At 54.9% G+C, this 18,871-nt stretch overlaps 2 protein-coding genes across 3 annotated transcripts; both read right to left on the bottom strand.

Annotated features, from left to right (window-relative positions):
• Positions 1 to 2,761, bottom strand: OXER1 (oxoeicosanoid receptor 1). Its single transcript, XM_061155516.1, has one exon. It carries the CDS (start codon positions 1,744 to 1,746, stop codon positions 616 to 618), a length of 1,131 nt encoding a protein of 376 aa, XP_061011499.1. The 5' UTR covers positions 1,747 to 2,761; the 3' UTR covers positions 1 to 615.
• Positions 2,762 to 4,187: 1,426 nt separating this feature from the next.
• HAAO (3-hydroxyanthranilate 3,4-dioxygenase) lies at positions 4,188 to 18,364 on the bottom strand. 2 transcript variants are annotated; one of them, XM_061155514.1, is made up of 10 exons: positions 18,163 to 18,362; positions 15,687 to 15,765; positions 10,833 to 10,916; positions 10,445 to 10,551; positions 7,717 to 7,806; positions 7,325 to 7,368; positions 6,897 to 7,042; positions 4,998 to 5,066; positions 4,727 to 4,809; positions 4,188 to 4,629 (listed from the first exon to the last, which is right to left on the bottom strand). In XM_061155514.1, the coding sequence occupies exons 1-10, from the start codon at positions 18,240 to 18,242 to the stop codon at positions 4,551 to 4,553; spliced, it is 861 nt and encodes a 286-aa protein (XP_061011497.1). In that variant the 5' UTR covers positions 18,243 to 18,362; the 3' UTR covers positions 4,188 to 4,550. The 2 variants fall into 2 exon arrangements, with proteins under 2 accessions (XP_061011497.1, XP_061011498.1); XM_061155515.1 differs by lacking the exon at positions 10,833 to 10,916 and having other exon boundaries at positions 18,163 to 18,364.
• Between the last annotated feature and the right edge of the window lie 507 nt (positions 18,365 to 18,871).

Raw genomic sequence — 18,871 nt, 5'->3', positions numbered from 1 at the left:
TATTAGTATTGGAAAAAAAAAAAAAAAACCAACCAACTGGAGATAGTAGGAAAAATAGCTGTCCAATTTCAGAAAAGACCCTGATGCTAGGAAAGATTGAGGGCAACAGGAGAAGGGGGTGACAGGATGAGATGGTTAGATGGCATCACTGACTCAATGCACAAGAGTTTGAGCAAACTCTGGGAGATAGTGAAGAACAGGGAAGCCTGCTGTGCTGCAGTCCATGGGGTCACAAACAGTTGGACATGACCTGGCAACTGAACAACAACAAAATTTCTAAAAGAAGACTTCTCTCACAGTTCCCTGGCTCTGACCTGGGACAAGGCAGCTGTGGCCCAGTGCTGAGCTGGCAGTCCCTGGCTGTTTCCACCTGCCGTCGTGCTCTGTGCTGTCAGGCCATCATCCCCACGACATCAGACACACGACTCCAAGCCCAGACCCTCTTCTCTCCCTGCCACCCACCTGGCTCCTGCAGCGGTCCTTTGTCTGGTCGGTTGAGGGGCCCTTGCTAGCAACCGTCCAGGGACGAACCCTGGCCCTCCAGCCCAGGACCAGGCATTCCTCCGTCCTGAGGCACCCGCAGCAGAACCCCAGTTCTGGGAGGGGCCTTCCTGGTCACTCTTCCTCCGAGACCTCCGCCTGCAGCCTCCTTGTGGCCGCCGCCTTCCTAGAGCATGCCCTGCGCCTGGCGGAGGGCCAGTAGGTGCTCTTGTCGCCGTCTGAGCCTTGCCAGCCCTGGGCGAGGCCCAGCAGCGCCCGCCCCTGGCGGAGGAAGCTGGGGCTGGAGAAGCAATAGAGCACGGGGTCTAGGACGCTGTTGAGGTAGGTGGAGGCCAGGGAGCCGTGGAAGAGCTGCGAGCAGAGATCCAGGGCGCGGCAGGCACGCAGGCGGGAGGCCACGATGGAAGCGACGCCGAAGACCATGCTAGGCAGGAAGCAGATGGTGTAGACGCCCACCACAGCGGCGAGGACGCGCATGGCCCTCCGCGGGCCCACCTGCCCGTCCAGGCCGCGGCGGCGGATGGTGAGCATGATGCTCACGATGGCAAAGAGGATGAGCGCCAGCGGCAGGAAGAACTCCACCACGAACAGGGCCTGGTGCCATCTGAGTGAGGCCGAGGGTCTCGTGCCCAGCCGGTAACTGAGGCAGGACTGGCTGGAGTGGGTGGTCAGCAGCAGGTGCCCGTTGAGGAGCAGGAGTGCCCCCCAGAGACCCCCGGCCACGCGGGCAGCGCCCCCAGCCGAGGCCCTGCTCAGCGCGTGGTGTGGCCGCGCCACCTTGAGCGCCACGGCCGTGAGGAAGACCACGCTGGCCGTGCGGTTGGTGGCGATCATGAACAGGTTCACTTTGCAGGCGGTGTCGCCGAAGCGCCAGGTCTCGTGGAGGAGGTAGTAATCGACACGAAGGGGCAGGTTGAGGATCAGGAGGAAATCCGCGACCACCAGGCTGAGCAGGAACACGGTGTTGGACGTCCAGGGCCGCGAGCGCAAGCAGAAGATGAAGAAGGCCAGGCTGTTCCCCACCAGGCCCAGGACAAACTCCATGCCCAGGACTGGCGCCAGGAGGGCAGACACGATGGGGGAGAAGGCCGGGTGGCAAGAAGCAGTGGCCTCTCCAGGTGACCCCAAGGCAGTGGTCAGGGCCGAGGGAGAGGAGGACAGGGGAGAGGGAGGGAGGGAGAGAGGGAGCCAGGAGGGAGAGAGAGAAGGAAGGGGAGAGGGATGGCTCAGGTTAGGAAATCCCATGGGCTGCTTGGGCCGTGGACCTGAGAGACGTTTCTCCAGCTGTCCGACCCCTGTGCAATTGCACGGGGGTCAGTGCTTGCTATCAGCTGGCCAGCACAATGACTCAATATCCTGGGGGTTTCATCATTATCCTTGCAGCCACCAAGAAACACCCTGTGTTCCTATTTGCACGCGAAGAGGAACCCTGCCGCTCTCCCTCCCTCTCCACCTCCCCAGAGTAGAGAGTGGCCAGCCTGTGAGGTCTCTAAGCCCAGCCTCAGACTGGGATCTGCATTGCCTCTGGCACACCAGGATGAGGGCTCAGCAGGGTGAGAGGAGGCCCAGAGGAGCCCTGAAGCGGGAGGAAGGCCCGGCTGGGGTGTGGCTGGGGAGCGTGTTTACAGCCCTGAGTGGTCCGACATTTGCTTGCCTGAAGGCAGGAGCTGGTCCTGACAACTCACAGCTCTCGGGACCATGCAGGCCACCCTGGGCCCCCACCCCACTCCCATTACAGATACAGACTGGGTGGCTCCCTGCCCCCACCAACTCTGGCAGCAAGGATTGTGGAGCCAACAAGATGTTGTCCTGGGAGAAGGAGGTGGAGGGTCCAGTCGACACCTTGACCGTTATGCTCACTGCCTAGTGGAAACAGCCTGCTGTCCTGATTCTCAGATTCCTGACAGTTCCAGAGTCTGTGATGGTCCCAGGTCCACATCCATGATGAAGTACATCCCACGTGCAGAGGGCTCCCCTGCCAAGTTTCTACTGCCATGCCCTGGGACCTGGGGGCTTCTCCCACAAACAGAACCATCCTGAGAATCCTCGAGTTGCCCTGCCACTGTTCATCCCACTTGGTGGGCCATCACCCAGCATTCACTGCAGAGACAGGAGCAGAAGGCTAGGGCTGCTTTCAGACAAGGTCTAAATCCTGTTCTCCCACTGTGTGGTGTTCTCATGAGTCCATGGGGCCAGGCCTGTGGGCAGAGATGGAGTAACCTGGGACAGCACCAAGAGAGGCTGTGGTTCCAGGCTCTAGGATCACACACCTCCCCCCCCCCCGACCCCCACCCCCGACCCCGGCTGCCCCTGTGCTAAATGACTGTGGTCAGCAGATGCCCCGTGCTGCCAGCTCAGTCTGAGTCTTGGGGTATCAGACAGTGGACACTGGCCTCTCTCCCCAGACACCACCCCCCCGCCAAGCCTCTCCCCTGCCCTGGGCTCCCACTGTCCAAGGCTGAGAGCAGATAGGGTGTAGGGTGGTGGGACCACCAGCCTGAGCTTTGAATGCAGACAAGCCTGGGTTGGAAACAGAGCTGCCTGCCTTCCAAAGCTGTCTAAGCCTCAGCTGTAAGATGTGGTGCCACCACTTTCTTAGGCAGTTGTAAGGATTCAGTGAGGTCATTTCTGTAAAAACTTCTGGCAAATTCCCTGGCATAGAATTGGTGGTCAGAAAAACAGGGGACCTAATTTTCATGATTTTCTCTCTTGGATTAGACACATCCTTAGAACTAGGGGACCCTTCTTGTGGCCATCTGGGCGCACAGGATGGGGGGGGAGCTCCTGGGACATTGATGTTCCCTCTTTGGTTCCTGTACAGAGGAACGCGTCACTGCCCTAGAGTGGTAGAAAGGTAGGGGGAGGCTGCTGGTGTTTATTCCTGGCTGGCAGGAGAGGAAGTCCTCTAGAGGGGTGGTGAGTGAAGGTCCAGACACCCCTCAGGGCCTTTCAGCAAAGTCAGGGTCTCCTTTGGCGGTTTGTCGGTGGAGGGGATCCAAGCAGTGAGCTGGTAGGCAGGTGTAGGGTAGGCAGGGTTCAGACCCAGGTTTTCCGGAGGAAGCCTAGTCTCTACCCAGGGACCTGTTTCGTCCAGACACAGCTTCAGTTCCCTCAGCGAGCGACCCCTCATCAACTTCTCCTTGAAGTCCCAGGATACTGAGCCCCAATCTCCTGCTGCAGCTCCCATGATTCATCTCGACCCACTGCTGCATCCTCAACTCCCAAACTCCTGGGCCCCACGGGGGCCTGTACATAGAGAGGGGGGAGCAGGGGGATGGGGCCAGGTGGCGCTCCCCCTACCACCAAGCCCCTCTGAGGCTCGTCACAATCTTCATGTATTAACCGTGGTTAACTTCACCTGGGGGATTTTGTGGTTTTATGTATTTCTACGTTTTCTACAATGAGCACAAATCATTCCTGTTATTGGGGAGAAAAATGCTCAACAGATGCTATTTCTTAAAGTTATGTAAAAAGAATTAGTGAGAAAGAGGCAGAGAGACTTCAGCCATGCCCCCAGGACAGGCACAGCAGCACGCATGGAGGGGCACACACAGCCCGAGCACTTCTCTAAGCAAGCAGGGGGACTCGAGCCCAGAGCTTCCACACGTCCATGGTCAGCGGGTGCCCAGACCCCCCACATACACCCAGTCAGGGAGCACTCAGTGTCCGACAGAGACCACAGGCCGTGTGTGTGCAGACCCGCAGGCGCTTGTCGGCCAGCAAGCCTTTATTGAGGGCTTCTTGGCGGCAGGCAAGAGCTGCACTGAGCCTGTGGATGGAGGGCGGCGAGGAGCCGGCCCCAGGCAGCAGTCCACCTGGCAGGAGCACGCAGGGCAGTGGGCTGAGGCCTCTTAGGGGAGAAGGGGAGCTGCGGCCCCCAGGAAGCTGGCAGCCTAGCCGAGAGGACAGGAAGAGAGTGGATGATGATCGTGTCCAGGGCCCAGTCCAGGGGACACTGAGTCTCTGAGCAGCAGTGTACGTAGGAACAGTGGGGCTGGGAGAGTTACTTGGCCAGGGTGGGTGCTCTGGGCCCACAGTGGGAGGATCAGTCATCCCAGGGACTTCTTGCAGGCGGGATCCTGGGTCACAGACAGGGCCACGGAGCCTTGCCCTCGCTCCCAGCCATACCTGTGGAGATGCAGGTGGGCAGGGTCAGATAAGGCTGGGACCCCAGGGAAAGGAGGGCAGGTCCACGGCAGGGGGTAGATCCTCCCCGGGGACTCACAGAGTCCCAGCTGGCACCAGGAGGCTGTCATCAGGGGTCAGGCTCAGGCGCTGTCCTTCCATCGTCATCACAGAGGAGCCCTCCTAGGAAAGAGGAGTAGGAGAAGTGAATGGAGCCTGTTGGGCCACAACACCTGTCTGAGCATCCCTGAGAGAGCTTTGGCAAGGAGGCCCCGGGAACTGGTCCATACTGTGGGCATCCAAGGCCCCAAAGCAGCCCGGCCCCCAGGTGAGGCAGGAGGCGTGCCACCCTCTCCCCGGACCCCACTTGCCAGCTGCCACAGCCATACGTCCACGTCCTGTCTCAGGCCTTGGCTGCTGCCTTGTCCGTGGACCATCACCTGGTGGGAAGTGACACAGGTCTTTCTGGTGCATCCTACCCCACATAGGAGAGGGCTTTGAACCTGGCCCCCAGACACGAGCCCTGTGTGGGGCAGGAGTGGGGCCCACAACACAACCTCATTTCCATATGCAGAGCAGAGGCCTGGTCTTAGAGAGGAAGGCTGCCCAGGCCCTCCCCACCCCCTTCCCACCCCAGCCACCTGCTCTTTGGGATCACACATGCCTGCCTTTCACATGCACATGGATGTCTGCTCCCTCTGACGCTCAACACAGCTACTGCTGACCTGTATGGAGGCACGCCTACCAGGGACACACTAGGCATGTGTGTGAACACAGCACAGGGCAGAGCCACAGAGCACACACGTGAACTCCCCAGAGGATGCCCTTCTCCCTTCCTCCGTGTGATGTTCGCAGTCTGACCTAAGGAGGTGGAGGGAGTTGGGAGGGAATGAAAAAGAGGGACAGGGAGGCTGAGCCTCTCTGACCTGCATCAGCTTGGAAGCCCACAACCGCTGTGTGGGCCATGCTCCTACCAGCCCTGAGTGAGCCTCAGTAGATATTTGCTGGAGTGAATTGAAGCGGGGAGGAGGAGGGGGTGAGAGAATGGGGTGGGAGGGGCTTGGTGGGGCATGCTGGCTCTCATGGCCCTGTGTGAGCTCAGGGCTGGGCTGGCCAGGCCTCTTAGGGTAGGTCTGCATCCAGTGAGCGTCCCTCCACAGGGGTGTCTAATGCAAACTCCCAGGGATGTGACAGTGACCAGCTGTAAAGCACAAGCAAACGTGAGCCTCCTGGCAGGTCTCCACGTTGCCACACTCGCCCTGCTGATCTGGTCCTCACACAGGCCACAGTGATCTTTCTGAACCACCACTCTAGTCTGGTCACCCGCCCTGCTCAACACTTAGATGAAAGTCTCTTGTCTCTAGCATAAGTCCTTGCACCTTGCCCAGCCCAGGAGAGCTGCTCGCACATGGGCACTGCCTGCTACGCTGGCCATCTAGCAGTTGTGCCTTTGCCCCTACTTCCCTGTCCTGGTTCCCCAACCTCAGCTATTTGCAGTGCCAGCCTGTTTCAAGCCTCCATGCCTTTACTCAGGCTTCTCCTTCACCTGGAATGCACTCTCCATCTCCCTTTCTTCCTTTTGCAAACTCCTACAATAGGTTTAAAACTCAGCTTATACATCACCTTCTCCAGGAAGTTGTCCTGTCTTCCCTCACAGCCTGGTTCCTCCTTTATTGTCCTATGACTTCCTGTAGCTTCTCTACCACAGAACATATCACATAATCATGGCAGTTGTTATTGAACTTTTCCATTTATCAGGCCATACACACTCTGAGGGAGTGACTCTATCTTATTTTCCTACTAAAGCCTAAAACATAATAGACACTCAGTAAATGTTGAATGAAAGGAGACCAGCTTTGGGTCTCTGTGCAACTCTCCACCCAACCCTCACCCCCAAATATCTCTCTCCCTCCTGGTTCCCAAGGCTATGATTGGCCAAAGGCCCAGAAGTCCTGGCAGGGGGATGACTCCAGACTCCCAGGAACCCCTCAGTGGATGGGGCAACCCCCTAATCCCTATTCTGAAGGCAAAGAAAGATTGCTGGGGACCATGTAGCCTCCATGGGCTTCCACTCACAGCAAAGCCATCATTCTCGGAGTAAGGGAGGAAACAAGAAGGCCTATGCTTGTGTCCACGACTGGCCTGTGAGTGTGTGTGTGTGTATGAGTGTGTGTGTGTATGAGTGAGTGTGTGTGTGTGTCCATGTGTGATTAGTTCCCATCTCCCAGGGCTGCTGGGCTGACGCCCTGGTTGACCCAAGGCTGCATTACCTGGCTCTCATAGGTGTCCCCAAACAAGCTGAGGGGCGTGCCCGCCTGCAGCTCCTTGCGGTGGCCATCCAGCCAGGCCTCCAGGCACATGGGCTCCATGACGGATCGTGTGCTCAGGGGGAACGGTGGTCCCTTGAGCAGCTGGTCTGCACCCACGGTACAGATGTGGTCAGTGTCCTCTGGCTCCGCCCACCCAGTCCCAGCAGGCCTGGTTCCCAGGGGTCCCAGCTCCCAGTCACTGGAATGGGCTCTGTCTCCAGCCCAGGCACCAAGTAGCCATGTGGGGGTATATTTCATGCCATCTTCTTGTGCCTTGAATACAGGGCAGAGTACTCAAAAGGAGACTCTGGTACCGGGGCCAAGACCCACCCTTCCCTGGAAAAGGTCGGGGGAGGGAGAGAGAGAAAGATGGCTCCCAGGGGCCTCACCAGGGTTGGGCTTTCCTGTTCTGTACTGCTCAGAGCTGAAGAACCTGCAGGGACAAAGGAGGAGGAGGAGGGGGCTAAAGACACATGTGCGTGCTCACGCACACACACACACACACTCCGAAGTGCAGGAGCCCACACATGGTACACTCATGGCACCCTCACATGATCTCCTGTATATCCACACTCCTTTCCCCTGCCTCCACTCCACAGGGGTGGAGCTTTCCAATCTGGGGCCCTTCCATCCTGGGAGGGGCAGACTTTCTCCCTAAATCCTGGGCATCATTACTCCAGGCTGGTGGATGCTCCCCCAGAGCCCTGCTGGGCTGGGTCTGCTTGCCCCCGGCCAGAGCGCAGGACCTCAGGAGGGCAAGGGGCAGGGGCTGGGGGCTTACTCCTGGATGATGGGGGCCAACTGTGTGCCGAGGTCCTCGCAGTAGAACCACTTCTCATACAGGACGTCCGTGGTGTCCCCTACGTAGTACCTGCCAGAACAAAGGACAGGCACCCAGCTCTTCACCCGGGCGTTGCAGGGCAGCCTCCCTCAGGCCTGGCTCTGCTTGTGGACTACTGGGCCCAGCTGGCTCCGCCGAGCTGACCACCTGCTACATCCTGTTAGCGCGACCTAGTGGCCAATGCGCCCACCCACACCCAGCTCTCCCTGGAGGCCCTGTGTGGCCCCAGCGTGGGAGGGCTGTTATCCACCCCACTCCCATAGCTCTTCCTGGTTCGCCAAACAATACCATTTACCAAGCAGATAGAGCTCTGAGGTTCAGGGGGGAAACTACGCAACCTGTCAGTGGCCAAAACAGGACAGATTGGAGACAGTCCTAGAAGCCTAGAGAGCATCAGTGACAAGTGTTTTTCCAAAAGAAGAAGCTGGGGCTGAGTCCGATTCTGGCCCTGCGGCTGGATTCCCACCAGCCTGCTGGCAGTCTAGGTCAGAGCACACGAAACCTCAAGGATCCAGCATGCCACAGATGCCCCCCAGGTAGGAGGGGTCCTTCTCCTTTTGGGGTCATGGATGCCTTTGAGAACTAGAGCAAAGTGCTGTGTCTCTTCTCTGAAGGACTGACCATGTGTCTCTAGCAGGCTTCCTGTGCCTGGAGAACCCCATGAGCAGAGGAGCCTGGCAGGCTACAATCCACAGGGCCACAAAAACCCCACAAAACCCACAGATTCAACTGAGTGACTTGAGCGTGCACACAAGACTCCCTGAAGCCCACCCAGGCCCCCAACCCAGCCTAGCAGGCAACTCCACTGGCCTCAGGAGTATCTGGCAGACCAGGGCCGGGCCTCAGGACCCTGTGTAGGCAGTGCATCTGCTGACTGAATGCCTGATCCCCAAACTTAGCTCCCAGGACCAGGCCAGCTCTGCTCTGCAGCTCCCCCCAAAAAGAGAAGTGGTTCTGCTTACAGACAATGGTTCATAGACACACAGTGCATCCACCCTGCCTGACACCCTAAGCTCAATCGTGGGATGGAGCTGGCTACCAGAAAGTCTCATAACTGGACCTCAATGCCTTCCAGTAGCATTTTAATGTTGAGCCCCTGGCTTTTATTAAAGGTCAAAAGCAGATGAAATCTGTTATTGACTTTGCTGTAAAAATGTTCCCGAAGATGCTGTCCTCTCCATTACTAAAGACTCCCTATATAAAACCCCACTGAAAATTTTATTTTCACATTTAAGGCCAGGCAGCTATTTCTGTAAGACTATTCTGCAGTAGGTTTGCATGCAGCCATTAACATTGTGGTTTTTGCAAAGCATTTAATAGTATGAGAAGTACTCATGAGTTTTTTTTTTAATGTAAAAACAAAACTCAAACCCATACTTGCAATAAAACTACAATGTTGTAAGGAACAGATATGCATGGAAAAAAAGATGAGATAGAAAGTGTTTTGTTAGGGTTTTTTGGTGGGATGACTTTTTTTCTGTGTGTTTTCTCTTTATTTTTTTTTATTGAGATATCATTCGCATACTATAAAATTTACCCTTTTCCCGACAAGTGATTTTAATTTTGTTCATTTTGCTTTCTTGTACTTTTCCAGATTTCAAGGACAAACCTGTAGGACTTTGGTAATTATAAAAAAGGGAAACATTTTTAAAATGTCCTTTATAACAGAAGATGTGGGGCAAAGTATCCTGATTTCAGTAGCTTGTTGGGAAATTTTAATTTTCTTAGTTAAAAAATACCTCAAAAATTGCTTAGCTTTTGGAAAAATGAGCCACAAGTTTAGTCCTCCTTTCAGGGGATATTAATCAGGTAACTGATTGGAACCAGATGTGACCTCAGCTATAGAAACACATCACCCATCTCTGCACCCACGTTCGTCCCCTCCTAGGTGCTGACTCACACTGCCCATCGTGTCTGGCCCGGCCCAAACTTTGTATTTCTCTATAGTTCCAGCTTGGCCACTTTCTAGCCAACTCAACTTCCCTGGGCTCTATTTCTTCGTCTGTCGAGTACAGGGGATAACAGTACCCACTGGATAAGGTGATAGGATCGTTGTGAGGATTAAAGGCATAAACATAAAGTGGTGCCCGACAGATAGCAAATGTTATACAAATGTCAGCGCTGGGTGTGGAATGAGCTGGGGTTGGAGAAACAAGCAGAGGGCCGCACTAATGGAGACTGACTAAACTCTGGAATTGGAGGCTGGGAGAAGCAGCAGTGTTCCAGGCTGCCCTGGAGTATGATTTTGGCATCCGCTCCCCCACCCCGCCCCCACCGCCCTGCCCTTCCCCAGCAGACTTCAGTGCAGAAAGCATGGGTTCTGGGACTTCCCTGGGCATCCAATGTTTAAGACTCTATGCTTCCAGTGCAGGGGGTGTGGCTTTGATCCCTGGTCAGGGAAATAAGATTCCACTCGTTCTGGGCCTGGCCATAAGGTATCAGGTTAATGGGCTCCCAGGGGTTCACAGAGAATACACCCTCCCCTGCATCATCAGACCCACTCTGCTACCTACCCAAATCCTTCCCCATCTGCCAGCAAATGTAGGATCTCCATTGCCACCAACCCTCTCAGTGGTGGTTGAGTGGCTTTCTTGGGTCTGTCTGGGATCCTTTCCCCTGCTGCTTGCCCCTCTAACTCTGCCCCAGACCCCCGATCTGACCCATTTACCTGAGCCCATCTAGTTCTGTTTTCAGCCGCTTCCGCTCAATCACCAGCCCCACTGTGTTGGCAAACCTCTGCGGAGAGTGGGGGACCCCAGCAGGCAGGAGGAAGATCTGCACGGGGTGGGGGACAAGGGGCCAGCAGGGTTACAGTCCCCCACGGAGACCTCAGTGCTGCAGCGCCCCGGGGCCTCCCCAGCTGACCATGATTCGGCCCAGCACCCTCTCTGCCCAGCCCCTACCCCAGAAACCAGAGAGGATGTCAGGCTGGGCCTGAGGATGGGGCTGAGGTACAGGTCGGGCAGGTGGGAGGGCAGGAAAGGCTGGGAGACCAAGACTCCACCAAAGCCAGGAGAGTGGACACCGTGGGCTCCTGTTCCAGGCCCCAGCCTCACCTCTCCCTGCCGAATGACCACATCCCGATGTTTCCCTCGCTCCAGGACTCGGAGAAGCATGTCCCCCTCCAGCTGATAAAACACCTGTGAGACCGGACAGCAGACAGGCTCTGACCTCCCCACTCCCTCTTCCGGGTCTTTGGCCTGAGTTCTGCCCAGAAAACCTGAGAAACTTCCCGAAGGCCTCAGAGTTTACGAGCAGCTTAGTCACTCCTGCCTGAGGCCCCAGCTTCCCCTGACACAGGTCATAGATAAAAGTGCTGGGGACATGTGAGGGTAATACTTTCACATTAAAGTGATGATCAATATACCCAGGACACCTTAGGTGGTGTCTGGCTTGGGGGCAGGAGGCTGGCTGAGATGCCCACTGGATAATTTAGGGACCCATCGCCCAGGTAAGGAGAACCACCCCTTGACTGTGTCCCAGGGGCTGGGCAAGCACGTGACTGACAGACCTTGTTTTATTGTGCTGTGCTTTATTGCAGTTCCCAGATATTGCCTTTCTCTTTTCTTTTTTTTAACAAATTGAAGGTTTGTGACAACCCTGCATCGAGCAAATCTATTGATACCATTTTCCCAACAGTATTATTTCTAAATTAAGGTATATATATTGTTTTTTTTAGACATAATACAATTGCACACTTAATAGACTACAGCATATTATAAATATTTACATGCGGTAGGAAACCAAAAAATTCACATGGCTCACTTTATTGAAATATTTGCTCTCTTTTAGTGGTCTGGAACCGAGCCTGCACTATCTCTGAGGTATGCCTGAACATTATCAGAACTCTTTATAACAACCTCCAAAAATATTGTCAGCCCCATTCTGCAGAAAAGAAAAAAGAAAGGCTCGGAGAGTGAAGTGACCTGCTCCAGGTTTTACAGTTAGTCCTGGAGTAGCCGTGTGGACCTGAGTGTAGCTCTGGAGCCAGTGCTGGCTCCTCTGGCCACAGTGAGGCCCTGGAAAGGGGCTGGGCTGGTCCAAACCCCTCTGGAGATCAGCTGACCATGGAAATGTTGTGCTCAGTCCTGGGAGCTGGGATGAATGGGGGTGGGGGGGCTTTGAGGATGGAAGCCCTCATTTCCGGCTGTCTCCCTGGGGTGACGGGGGTGGTGCTGCAGGGCTCCTACTGCACTTGTCCTCTTCCACCCTAAGTCCCTGATTAATGTGTTTACTGAGATCACCCATGGCACTGGGAGGAGGAGGAGGAAGACATATTTTCTCTCTACCAGTCACACATTGCATGGGTCTTAAAAACCCCAGCCAAATAGTTGAAGGGTTGTTATTAATAATAACAATTACTATTATCATGTAAGGAGTTAGAGGAAATAGAGATTCTTGCCCCAGAGTCTACTAAGAGAAATTAAGTGGGCTCAGGAAAACTAGAGAAATGTGACTTTGCAGTCTGACACACGGGCAAGCTGACACAATGCCCCTGAAGGGCAATTTGGCAAAGGGCAGAAAGAGTCTTCACAGCTCATGCCTCTAATGAGGGTTTCTTGGGATGCCAGACCTTTCATGCTGAACTTGACCTAGTCATTCCATCTCTAGAAAAGTGGCTTCAGGGAGTCAGAAGTGCACCTGCCTTGTGGTGGACATGCATGGCTGTTTTATCACAGTGAGTGGTAGTTTAAGGCATCACCTGGTCCTCAGCTCAGCCAGTCACCATGTACCTTTGGCCAATTCAGTTAGTCTTTCTATGCCTCCATTTCTTTATCTATAAAATGACAGTATTACTCAGAATGTTGTCCAGGATGCTGTATACAAAGATAGCCAATACATAGTTAGCACTCAGTAATCTCTAGCTATTAATATTAGTGATGGAAAGAATAGAAAAACTAATGCTAATAATAACAAGAGGGGAAATCACATTATTTTATGATAGAGACAAAATATGGAACATTATGCAGCCATTAAAAGCTATGTTTTTGCATAACTGTCAGTAAAATGGAAAAATGCTAAAGTTATCCAGTTAAAGCAAGATTCAAAATGACACCTAGCAGGATTCTATTTATTGTTGTTGTGTAGTCACTAGGCCATGTCTGAGAATTCTAATTACATAGTGTATAATACATGCATAAACCAGGCTGTGTTCACAGTGCCCCCATGAGTGGTGGGATTATGAATGACGTACATGTTGACATTTGTCTTTTCTGTATTCTGCACATTTTCTACAATAAACAATCTTTACTCTTATTATTTAATATAATTCATGCAAGTTATTTAAAACAAATAAGAAAAAACCTATCAGTCTCTCTTAGGGAACAATTCTGCAAACTCCCCCAAGCCCTCTCAGCTAGGAGAAAGCCTCTATGTGTATGTATGTGGGGGGATGTCCTTTCATGGTTGGAGGGAGAGGAGGAAGGGCCTAGAGAATCCTAAGGAGATGGCCATAGCCCTTAGGCCCTGCAAATATCACGGAAAACAGGAGTGGGGGGGTGGGGCTGGAGTGATGGTCTGGGCCAAAGTCAAGCCCTTTCTGGCAGGCTACAAGGTATTAGTGGCCATTAAACAAAAACACAGAAAGGAAGTGGAATTTCAGAGGCCTGCCCTGTGATGGGTGGGCGGTGGCGGGGGCGGGGGGGGGGGGGGTGTTCCCTGGTGGCTCAGCAGTAAAGAATCCACCTGCCAATGCAGGAGACTCGGGTTCAATCCTTAGGCTGGGAAGATCCCCTGGAGAAGGAAATGGCAACCCACTCCAGTATTCTTGCCTAGGAAATTCTATGGACAGAGGAGCCTGATGGGCTACAGTCCACAGGTTCACAAAAGAGTTAGACACGACTGAGCGACTAAACAACACAACCTATGATGAGGGACAGGCCTCATCAGCAGAGATGCAGATTCTGAACAGCAGAAAATCCCAAACAGCCACGGGCAATCCAAAAGGAATGATGCTCTATTTGGAAGTAAATGATGTTTGGGGCCTGGGGCTAACTGGAAGATTAACTGTACCTGCTCAAGCAGCTGCTGAATCAAATCTGGCCTGCGCAGCCTGGAAAGGCCTTACAGGCAGGCGGGGCCAGAGAGGGGCTGAGGGTGCAGAGAACCCAAGCACCCCCACTCTCTGCCAGGTGTGCACATACCCTACACACACTGCATCCTTCTACCAGGCAGGGGCTGATGTCCCCCATCAGCTGCAAGGAAACTCACGCAGGCTCAGAGAGGTGGCGTGCATGTGTGCTCAGTCATGTCCGACTCTGTGACCCTGTAGACTATAGCCTGCCAGGCTCCGCTGTCCATGGGATTTCCCAGGCAAGAATACTGGAGTGGGTTGTCATTTCCTACTCTAGGGATCTTCCTGACCCAGGTGTCAAACCCAAGTCTCCCGCAGTTCCTGCATTGGCAGGCAGATTCTTTACCACTCCACTACCAGAGGACCCCCCTGGTGATGGGAGGTGAAAGAAAGTGAAAGTGAAAGTCGCTCAGTCATGTCTGACTCTTTGTGACCCCATGGTCTATACAGTCCATGGAATTCTCCAGGCCAGAATACTGCAGTGGGTAGCCTTTCCCTTCTCCAGGGGATCTTCCTAACCCAGGGATCAAACTGGGGTCTCCTGCATTGCAGGTGGGTTCTTTACCAACTGAACTATCAAGGAAGCCCATCCAAATCACGTGGTTGGTAAGAGGCGGACTCCAGGTCCACCTGACTCCCAGCCCAGGCTCTCTTGCACCTGTTCACCCCAAGGGAAGGAATGGGGTAAGTGGAGTGTGTGTGGTGGGTGAAGCCTGGGCACCCGAAAGGCAGAGACCTGAGGTCAGCCAGGAGAAAAATTCAGCTCAGTGGCTTCCCTTCCCTCACTGGGAAGAAGCCTGGCCCCTGGAGTCTCCTTTGTTCCAGCTGGGTGAGGACAGGCAGGGACAGCAAATGCACTGACACTCAGTCTTGTGGCTGCCAGGGTTTGACCTGCGGCTGGCACTCTCCCTCACCTTGGGTAGAACCAAGCCATCAAAAACAACCTCTAGGCAAATTCCTCCCAGCCACCTGAGTGTCCCTCCAGAGCGAGACACCTGCTCAGGTCATCCCTCCTCACCAGCTAGCAATCCAGCAGTCAGGGCTTGGTTTGGACCCCTCAGTGGACAGTCATCCACCAGGAGTGGGTGGGGTGGAGTCTGGTGACCAAGCTGAACCCTGGACCTTGAACCCTAGCAGCGGGTCCTCTGGGAAGATAGGTGCCCCCCAACCATGATGATCCTTTGCCACCAGAGAGTCTAAGAGCTGGGAACCCATCTGTGTCTCTCAAGGGGACCCATCTTTTTACTTTTGATTTACTTTTGCTTACTCACTTTGGGGTAGGTAGTATGGAAACACAGCTCAAAATTCAAGGTACAAAAGGGTTTTCAGTACAAATCCCCCCTCCCACCTGCCCACCTGTTCATCAGATAGCTCCCAGCAACTGATGTGCCTTGTACCCGCTCGATAAGGAGGGGGGCCTCCCAGTCCTAACCCTTCCCAGAGAACTTGGCTCCTGGGAACAGAGTGGAGCCCCAGGTCCCTCTCAGCATCTGGGTCCCATTTTGGAGGCCAATCTTGCATTGTTCAGGTGTGGGGGTAAAGGGACTGGGGCATCCCCTTGGACCATGGATGGCCCCTGTTTCCAGGGGCTGATGCCCAGCAGCTGGAGCCTCTCACCCCCGCAAAGCCTGGGCTCTTTCCTGTGGCTTCTCCAGCAGGGTTTCTTCAAGGATGGAGCTGTCAAGGGGGTCACTGGTGCCCACAACTTCCAGGCAGCAGTTTCGCACCGTGGTTTTAGTTGTGCCCCCCTCCCCGCCATCCACAGGCTCCGGTCCCGGCAGGGGAAGTGACCCTCGTTCTGGGCTGGGTCAGGGGAGGGGGCAGTCCGCAGGCCTACCTCCTCACCCTCCTCGATGTGGTAGTCCTTCCTGGAGTTGGGACCCCCCACGAACATGATTTTGAGCTGCTTCTGGTGCCTGCAATGGATGAGGGGGGTGAGATCCTGAACTGACTCATAGGAGAGGACAGGAGGGTTGCAGGGGCCTGTGGGGGGGTCTGGAGGAGGCCTGAGTACACTTGGGAGAGGGAGAGGGCTATTTCTGTGTCACTGTCCCTGAAAGTCTCCATTTTCGTCTGCATGTGCATCCAAGGGTCTAGGTGTGTGTGTGTGTCTGTGACTGTGTGTGTGCCCACGTCCTTCCTCTGCTCAAAACCCTCAAGCCTCGGGACTTCCCCGATGATCTAGGGGCTAAGACTCCACGCTCCCGATGCAGGGGGTCTGGGTTTGATCTCTGGTCAGGGAACTAGATCCCACATGCAGCAACTAAGATCTGGCGCAGCCAGTTGTAAAAGCAACTTTCCAGCAGCTTCCTATGTTTCCTCTGCCTTATATTCATTCATATGTTGAAATCCTAACCCCAGTACCGCAGAATATGACCTAATTGGGAACTAGGGTAATTGCAGGTGTAATTAGTTAAGCTATGATGAGATCACACTGGCATGGGGTGGGGGGAGTGCTCTAACCTAATATGACTGGTGTCTGGAAGACTGGAAGATTTAGACACAGTCACACTTAGGAGGAGAATGCCATGTGAAGATAAAGGCAGAGAGCGGAGTGATGCTGCAGAAGCAAGGAATGCAAAGGCTGCAGCCGAACCTCCGGGATCAAGGAGAAGCTCGGAGCAGCGTCTCCCTCACAGCACGAGGGGACACAGCAGCTCTAGTGGGCTTCCCCCTTCCTTCTGCCCTGGGGCTCACCACATCTGCCTGCCTGCCTACCGGTACCCCTTGTTTGTTTCTATGTCTTGGCTGCCTCCTCCCACCAGAATGTCCACTCCAGCAGGAAGGGGCTTCCGTCACTTTCTTCCTGTCTACCTCCGGGGTCCAGAGCTGTGCCTGGCATGTGGTTGGTGTTCACATGCTCACATCTGCTGAATGAGTGAAGGGAGGACCTGTACTTTGTGGTTACTAATATCAGGGCAGTGCTGGAAAGCGGGATGGGGGCCTGGAGGCTGGTGCAGCCTGGAAGTGCCCAGGGTGATGAGGGTGGAACCACAGCAGCGGCGTGGGGCTGGAGAGGAGCAGATGAATGTGAGTCACCATGAGGGGGAGGAGGTGGAGGACTGAAGTGAGACTATGGAGAGAGATGAAGTGGAGGGGAGAGTTGGGGGTGACAAAAGCACTAGAAGAGACAAGGTTTGGGGGTGGGGGATGTTGACTGTTACTGCAGTATTGCACAGTCACAAGAGGGTGGACTTTGGAGTCAAACTCTTGCATGGGCTTGGACCCTGCCCCACACTAGCTTTGCGACATTGGGTAAGTTCCTTGTTAAGATTTCCCACCCTAGACTAGGACTTCCCTTGTGGCCTAGTGGCTAAGACTCCATGATCCCAGAGCAGGGGCCTGGGTTCAATCTCTGGTCAGGGAACTGGATCTCGCATACCACAACTAAAGATCCTGCATGCCACAGATCTCAAGTGCTGTAACCAAGACCCAGCACAGCCAAATAAATAAATATTAAGAAAAACAAATTCCACTCATAGGGCTACTGGGAGAATTACATGAGATGATATGAAAACACCTGGTAGTCTCCAACTAGCCAAGGTGTTAGTGATTGGAGCTGGGTGGCTTGAAAAGCTACCTGGTTGATGTTCTGTGAACCCAGTAAACACAAGACTGTGACCCTGGAGCTGGGGAGCACAGAAGGCCCCACCATCCAGGTGACTGAAGGGGAAGGAGGTGAAGAGGCCACAGGGATGGCCTGAGATCTCAGCTGGAGGAAGACAGTGCTGGACCAGGGTCAGCCCTGTTGGGTGCTGGGGGCAGAGGTGGCTAGGGAGGCCTGGTGGAAGTCTGTGTGTGTGCCCAGCTGCAGAGGGGGCCAGGAAGAGCACCAGAGAGCCTGCCCCAGGAGCTGGCCCTCTGACTTCACCCTCCACCTGCAGCTTCCTGGACCCAGTAGGGGTGTAATACGGGGCAGTTCCCAGACCTCGGTTCTATTATAATTCTGGGGCATCAACCTCGCCGCCCCCCAATTTCTGAGAATCAGTGGGGGTTGGAGTGCTGCTTCTCAGCCCTGGAAGGCAGGGCTACCACTTAGCACCTGCATCTCTCTCATCTCGGTCGGTCACCCAGCTTCCTCAGACGGCAAGGCCACAGTTTCCATGCAGTCACCAGAAAGAGGAACAGAGGAGGGTTGCGAAACCCGGAAGAGTCCGTCCTCACCCTCCTATGAACACCACGAAGATGGCATCCCCCTTTCTGCAAGCTTCCCGGTGGAGGAACTCGGAGCGGGAGATTGAGGGGAGCAGTTGGAAGGATGGCGAGGAGGTGAGAACAGAGGGCAGGAGGCTGGGGGCGTGCGTGGGACTCACAGGAGCTTGTTGCAGACGGGGGGCAGGAAGGAGCCCCGGTTCTCCTCCACCCACGCCTTCACTTTCACTGGGCGCTCCATGGTCTCCCGGGAGCCGCACTCCTGAGCCGTGTCCTCCGCTCTGTTGAAGGGGCGCGCCTCTGCCCGGACACCTATTGGCCGCCTGGTTAATAAGCATCCTGAGGGTCAAAGGGCGGGGCAACAACCGGGACTCGTCATGGCCCCTCTGGGACTTTGGTCTGGAACTCCACCCCCCACCTCGAGCTCGGTACCGCCCAGCCGGGCCGCTCGCCACATCCCGGGCTCCCTGCCCACCCGCGTGAGAGTGGAGCGCCCGATCCAGGCTTAGGACACGGGATCCAGAACCTTCCTGGTCCCTTGCCCCCAGACTTTCCGCCTGGGACCCAGGGAGACCCCCAAAGAAATCCTGTAAGGAGGAGAAGGCGGATTTGGAAACCCAAGCGCCTGATCACTGGGTTGCTGACACTGGATTGAGGCCTCAGTTTCCTCATCTGTAGACTGGGAATGTCGGGGTTGCACAGCGGCCACCATAGGCCTCGATTGATGTTAGTCCCCTGTCCGGTCACTAGGGCAGAGGTCAGGCCAGAGCCCACCAGGTGCCATTTGCTCGGCTGTGTCAGTGACTGGTTGGAGAGAGGACGGAGGAGGGGCGGGGAGCGCAATGCTGGGAGGCCGTGATGCTAGACAGG

This window comes from Dama dama, chromosome 11 (genome assembly GCF_033118175.1).
Source record: "Dama dama isolate Ldn47 chromosome 11, ASM3311817v1, whole genome shotgun sequence".
Classification (NCBI taxonomy): Eukaryota; Metazoa; Chordata; class Mammalia; order Artiodactyla; family Cervidae; genus Dama; species Dama dama.
This window is presented reverse-complemented; position numbering and strand designations above follow the sequence as displayed.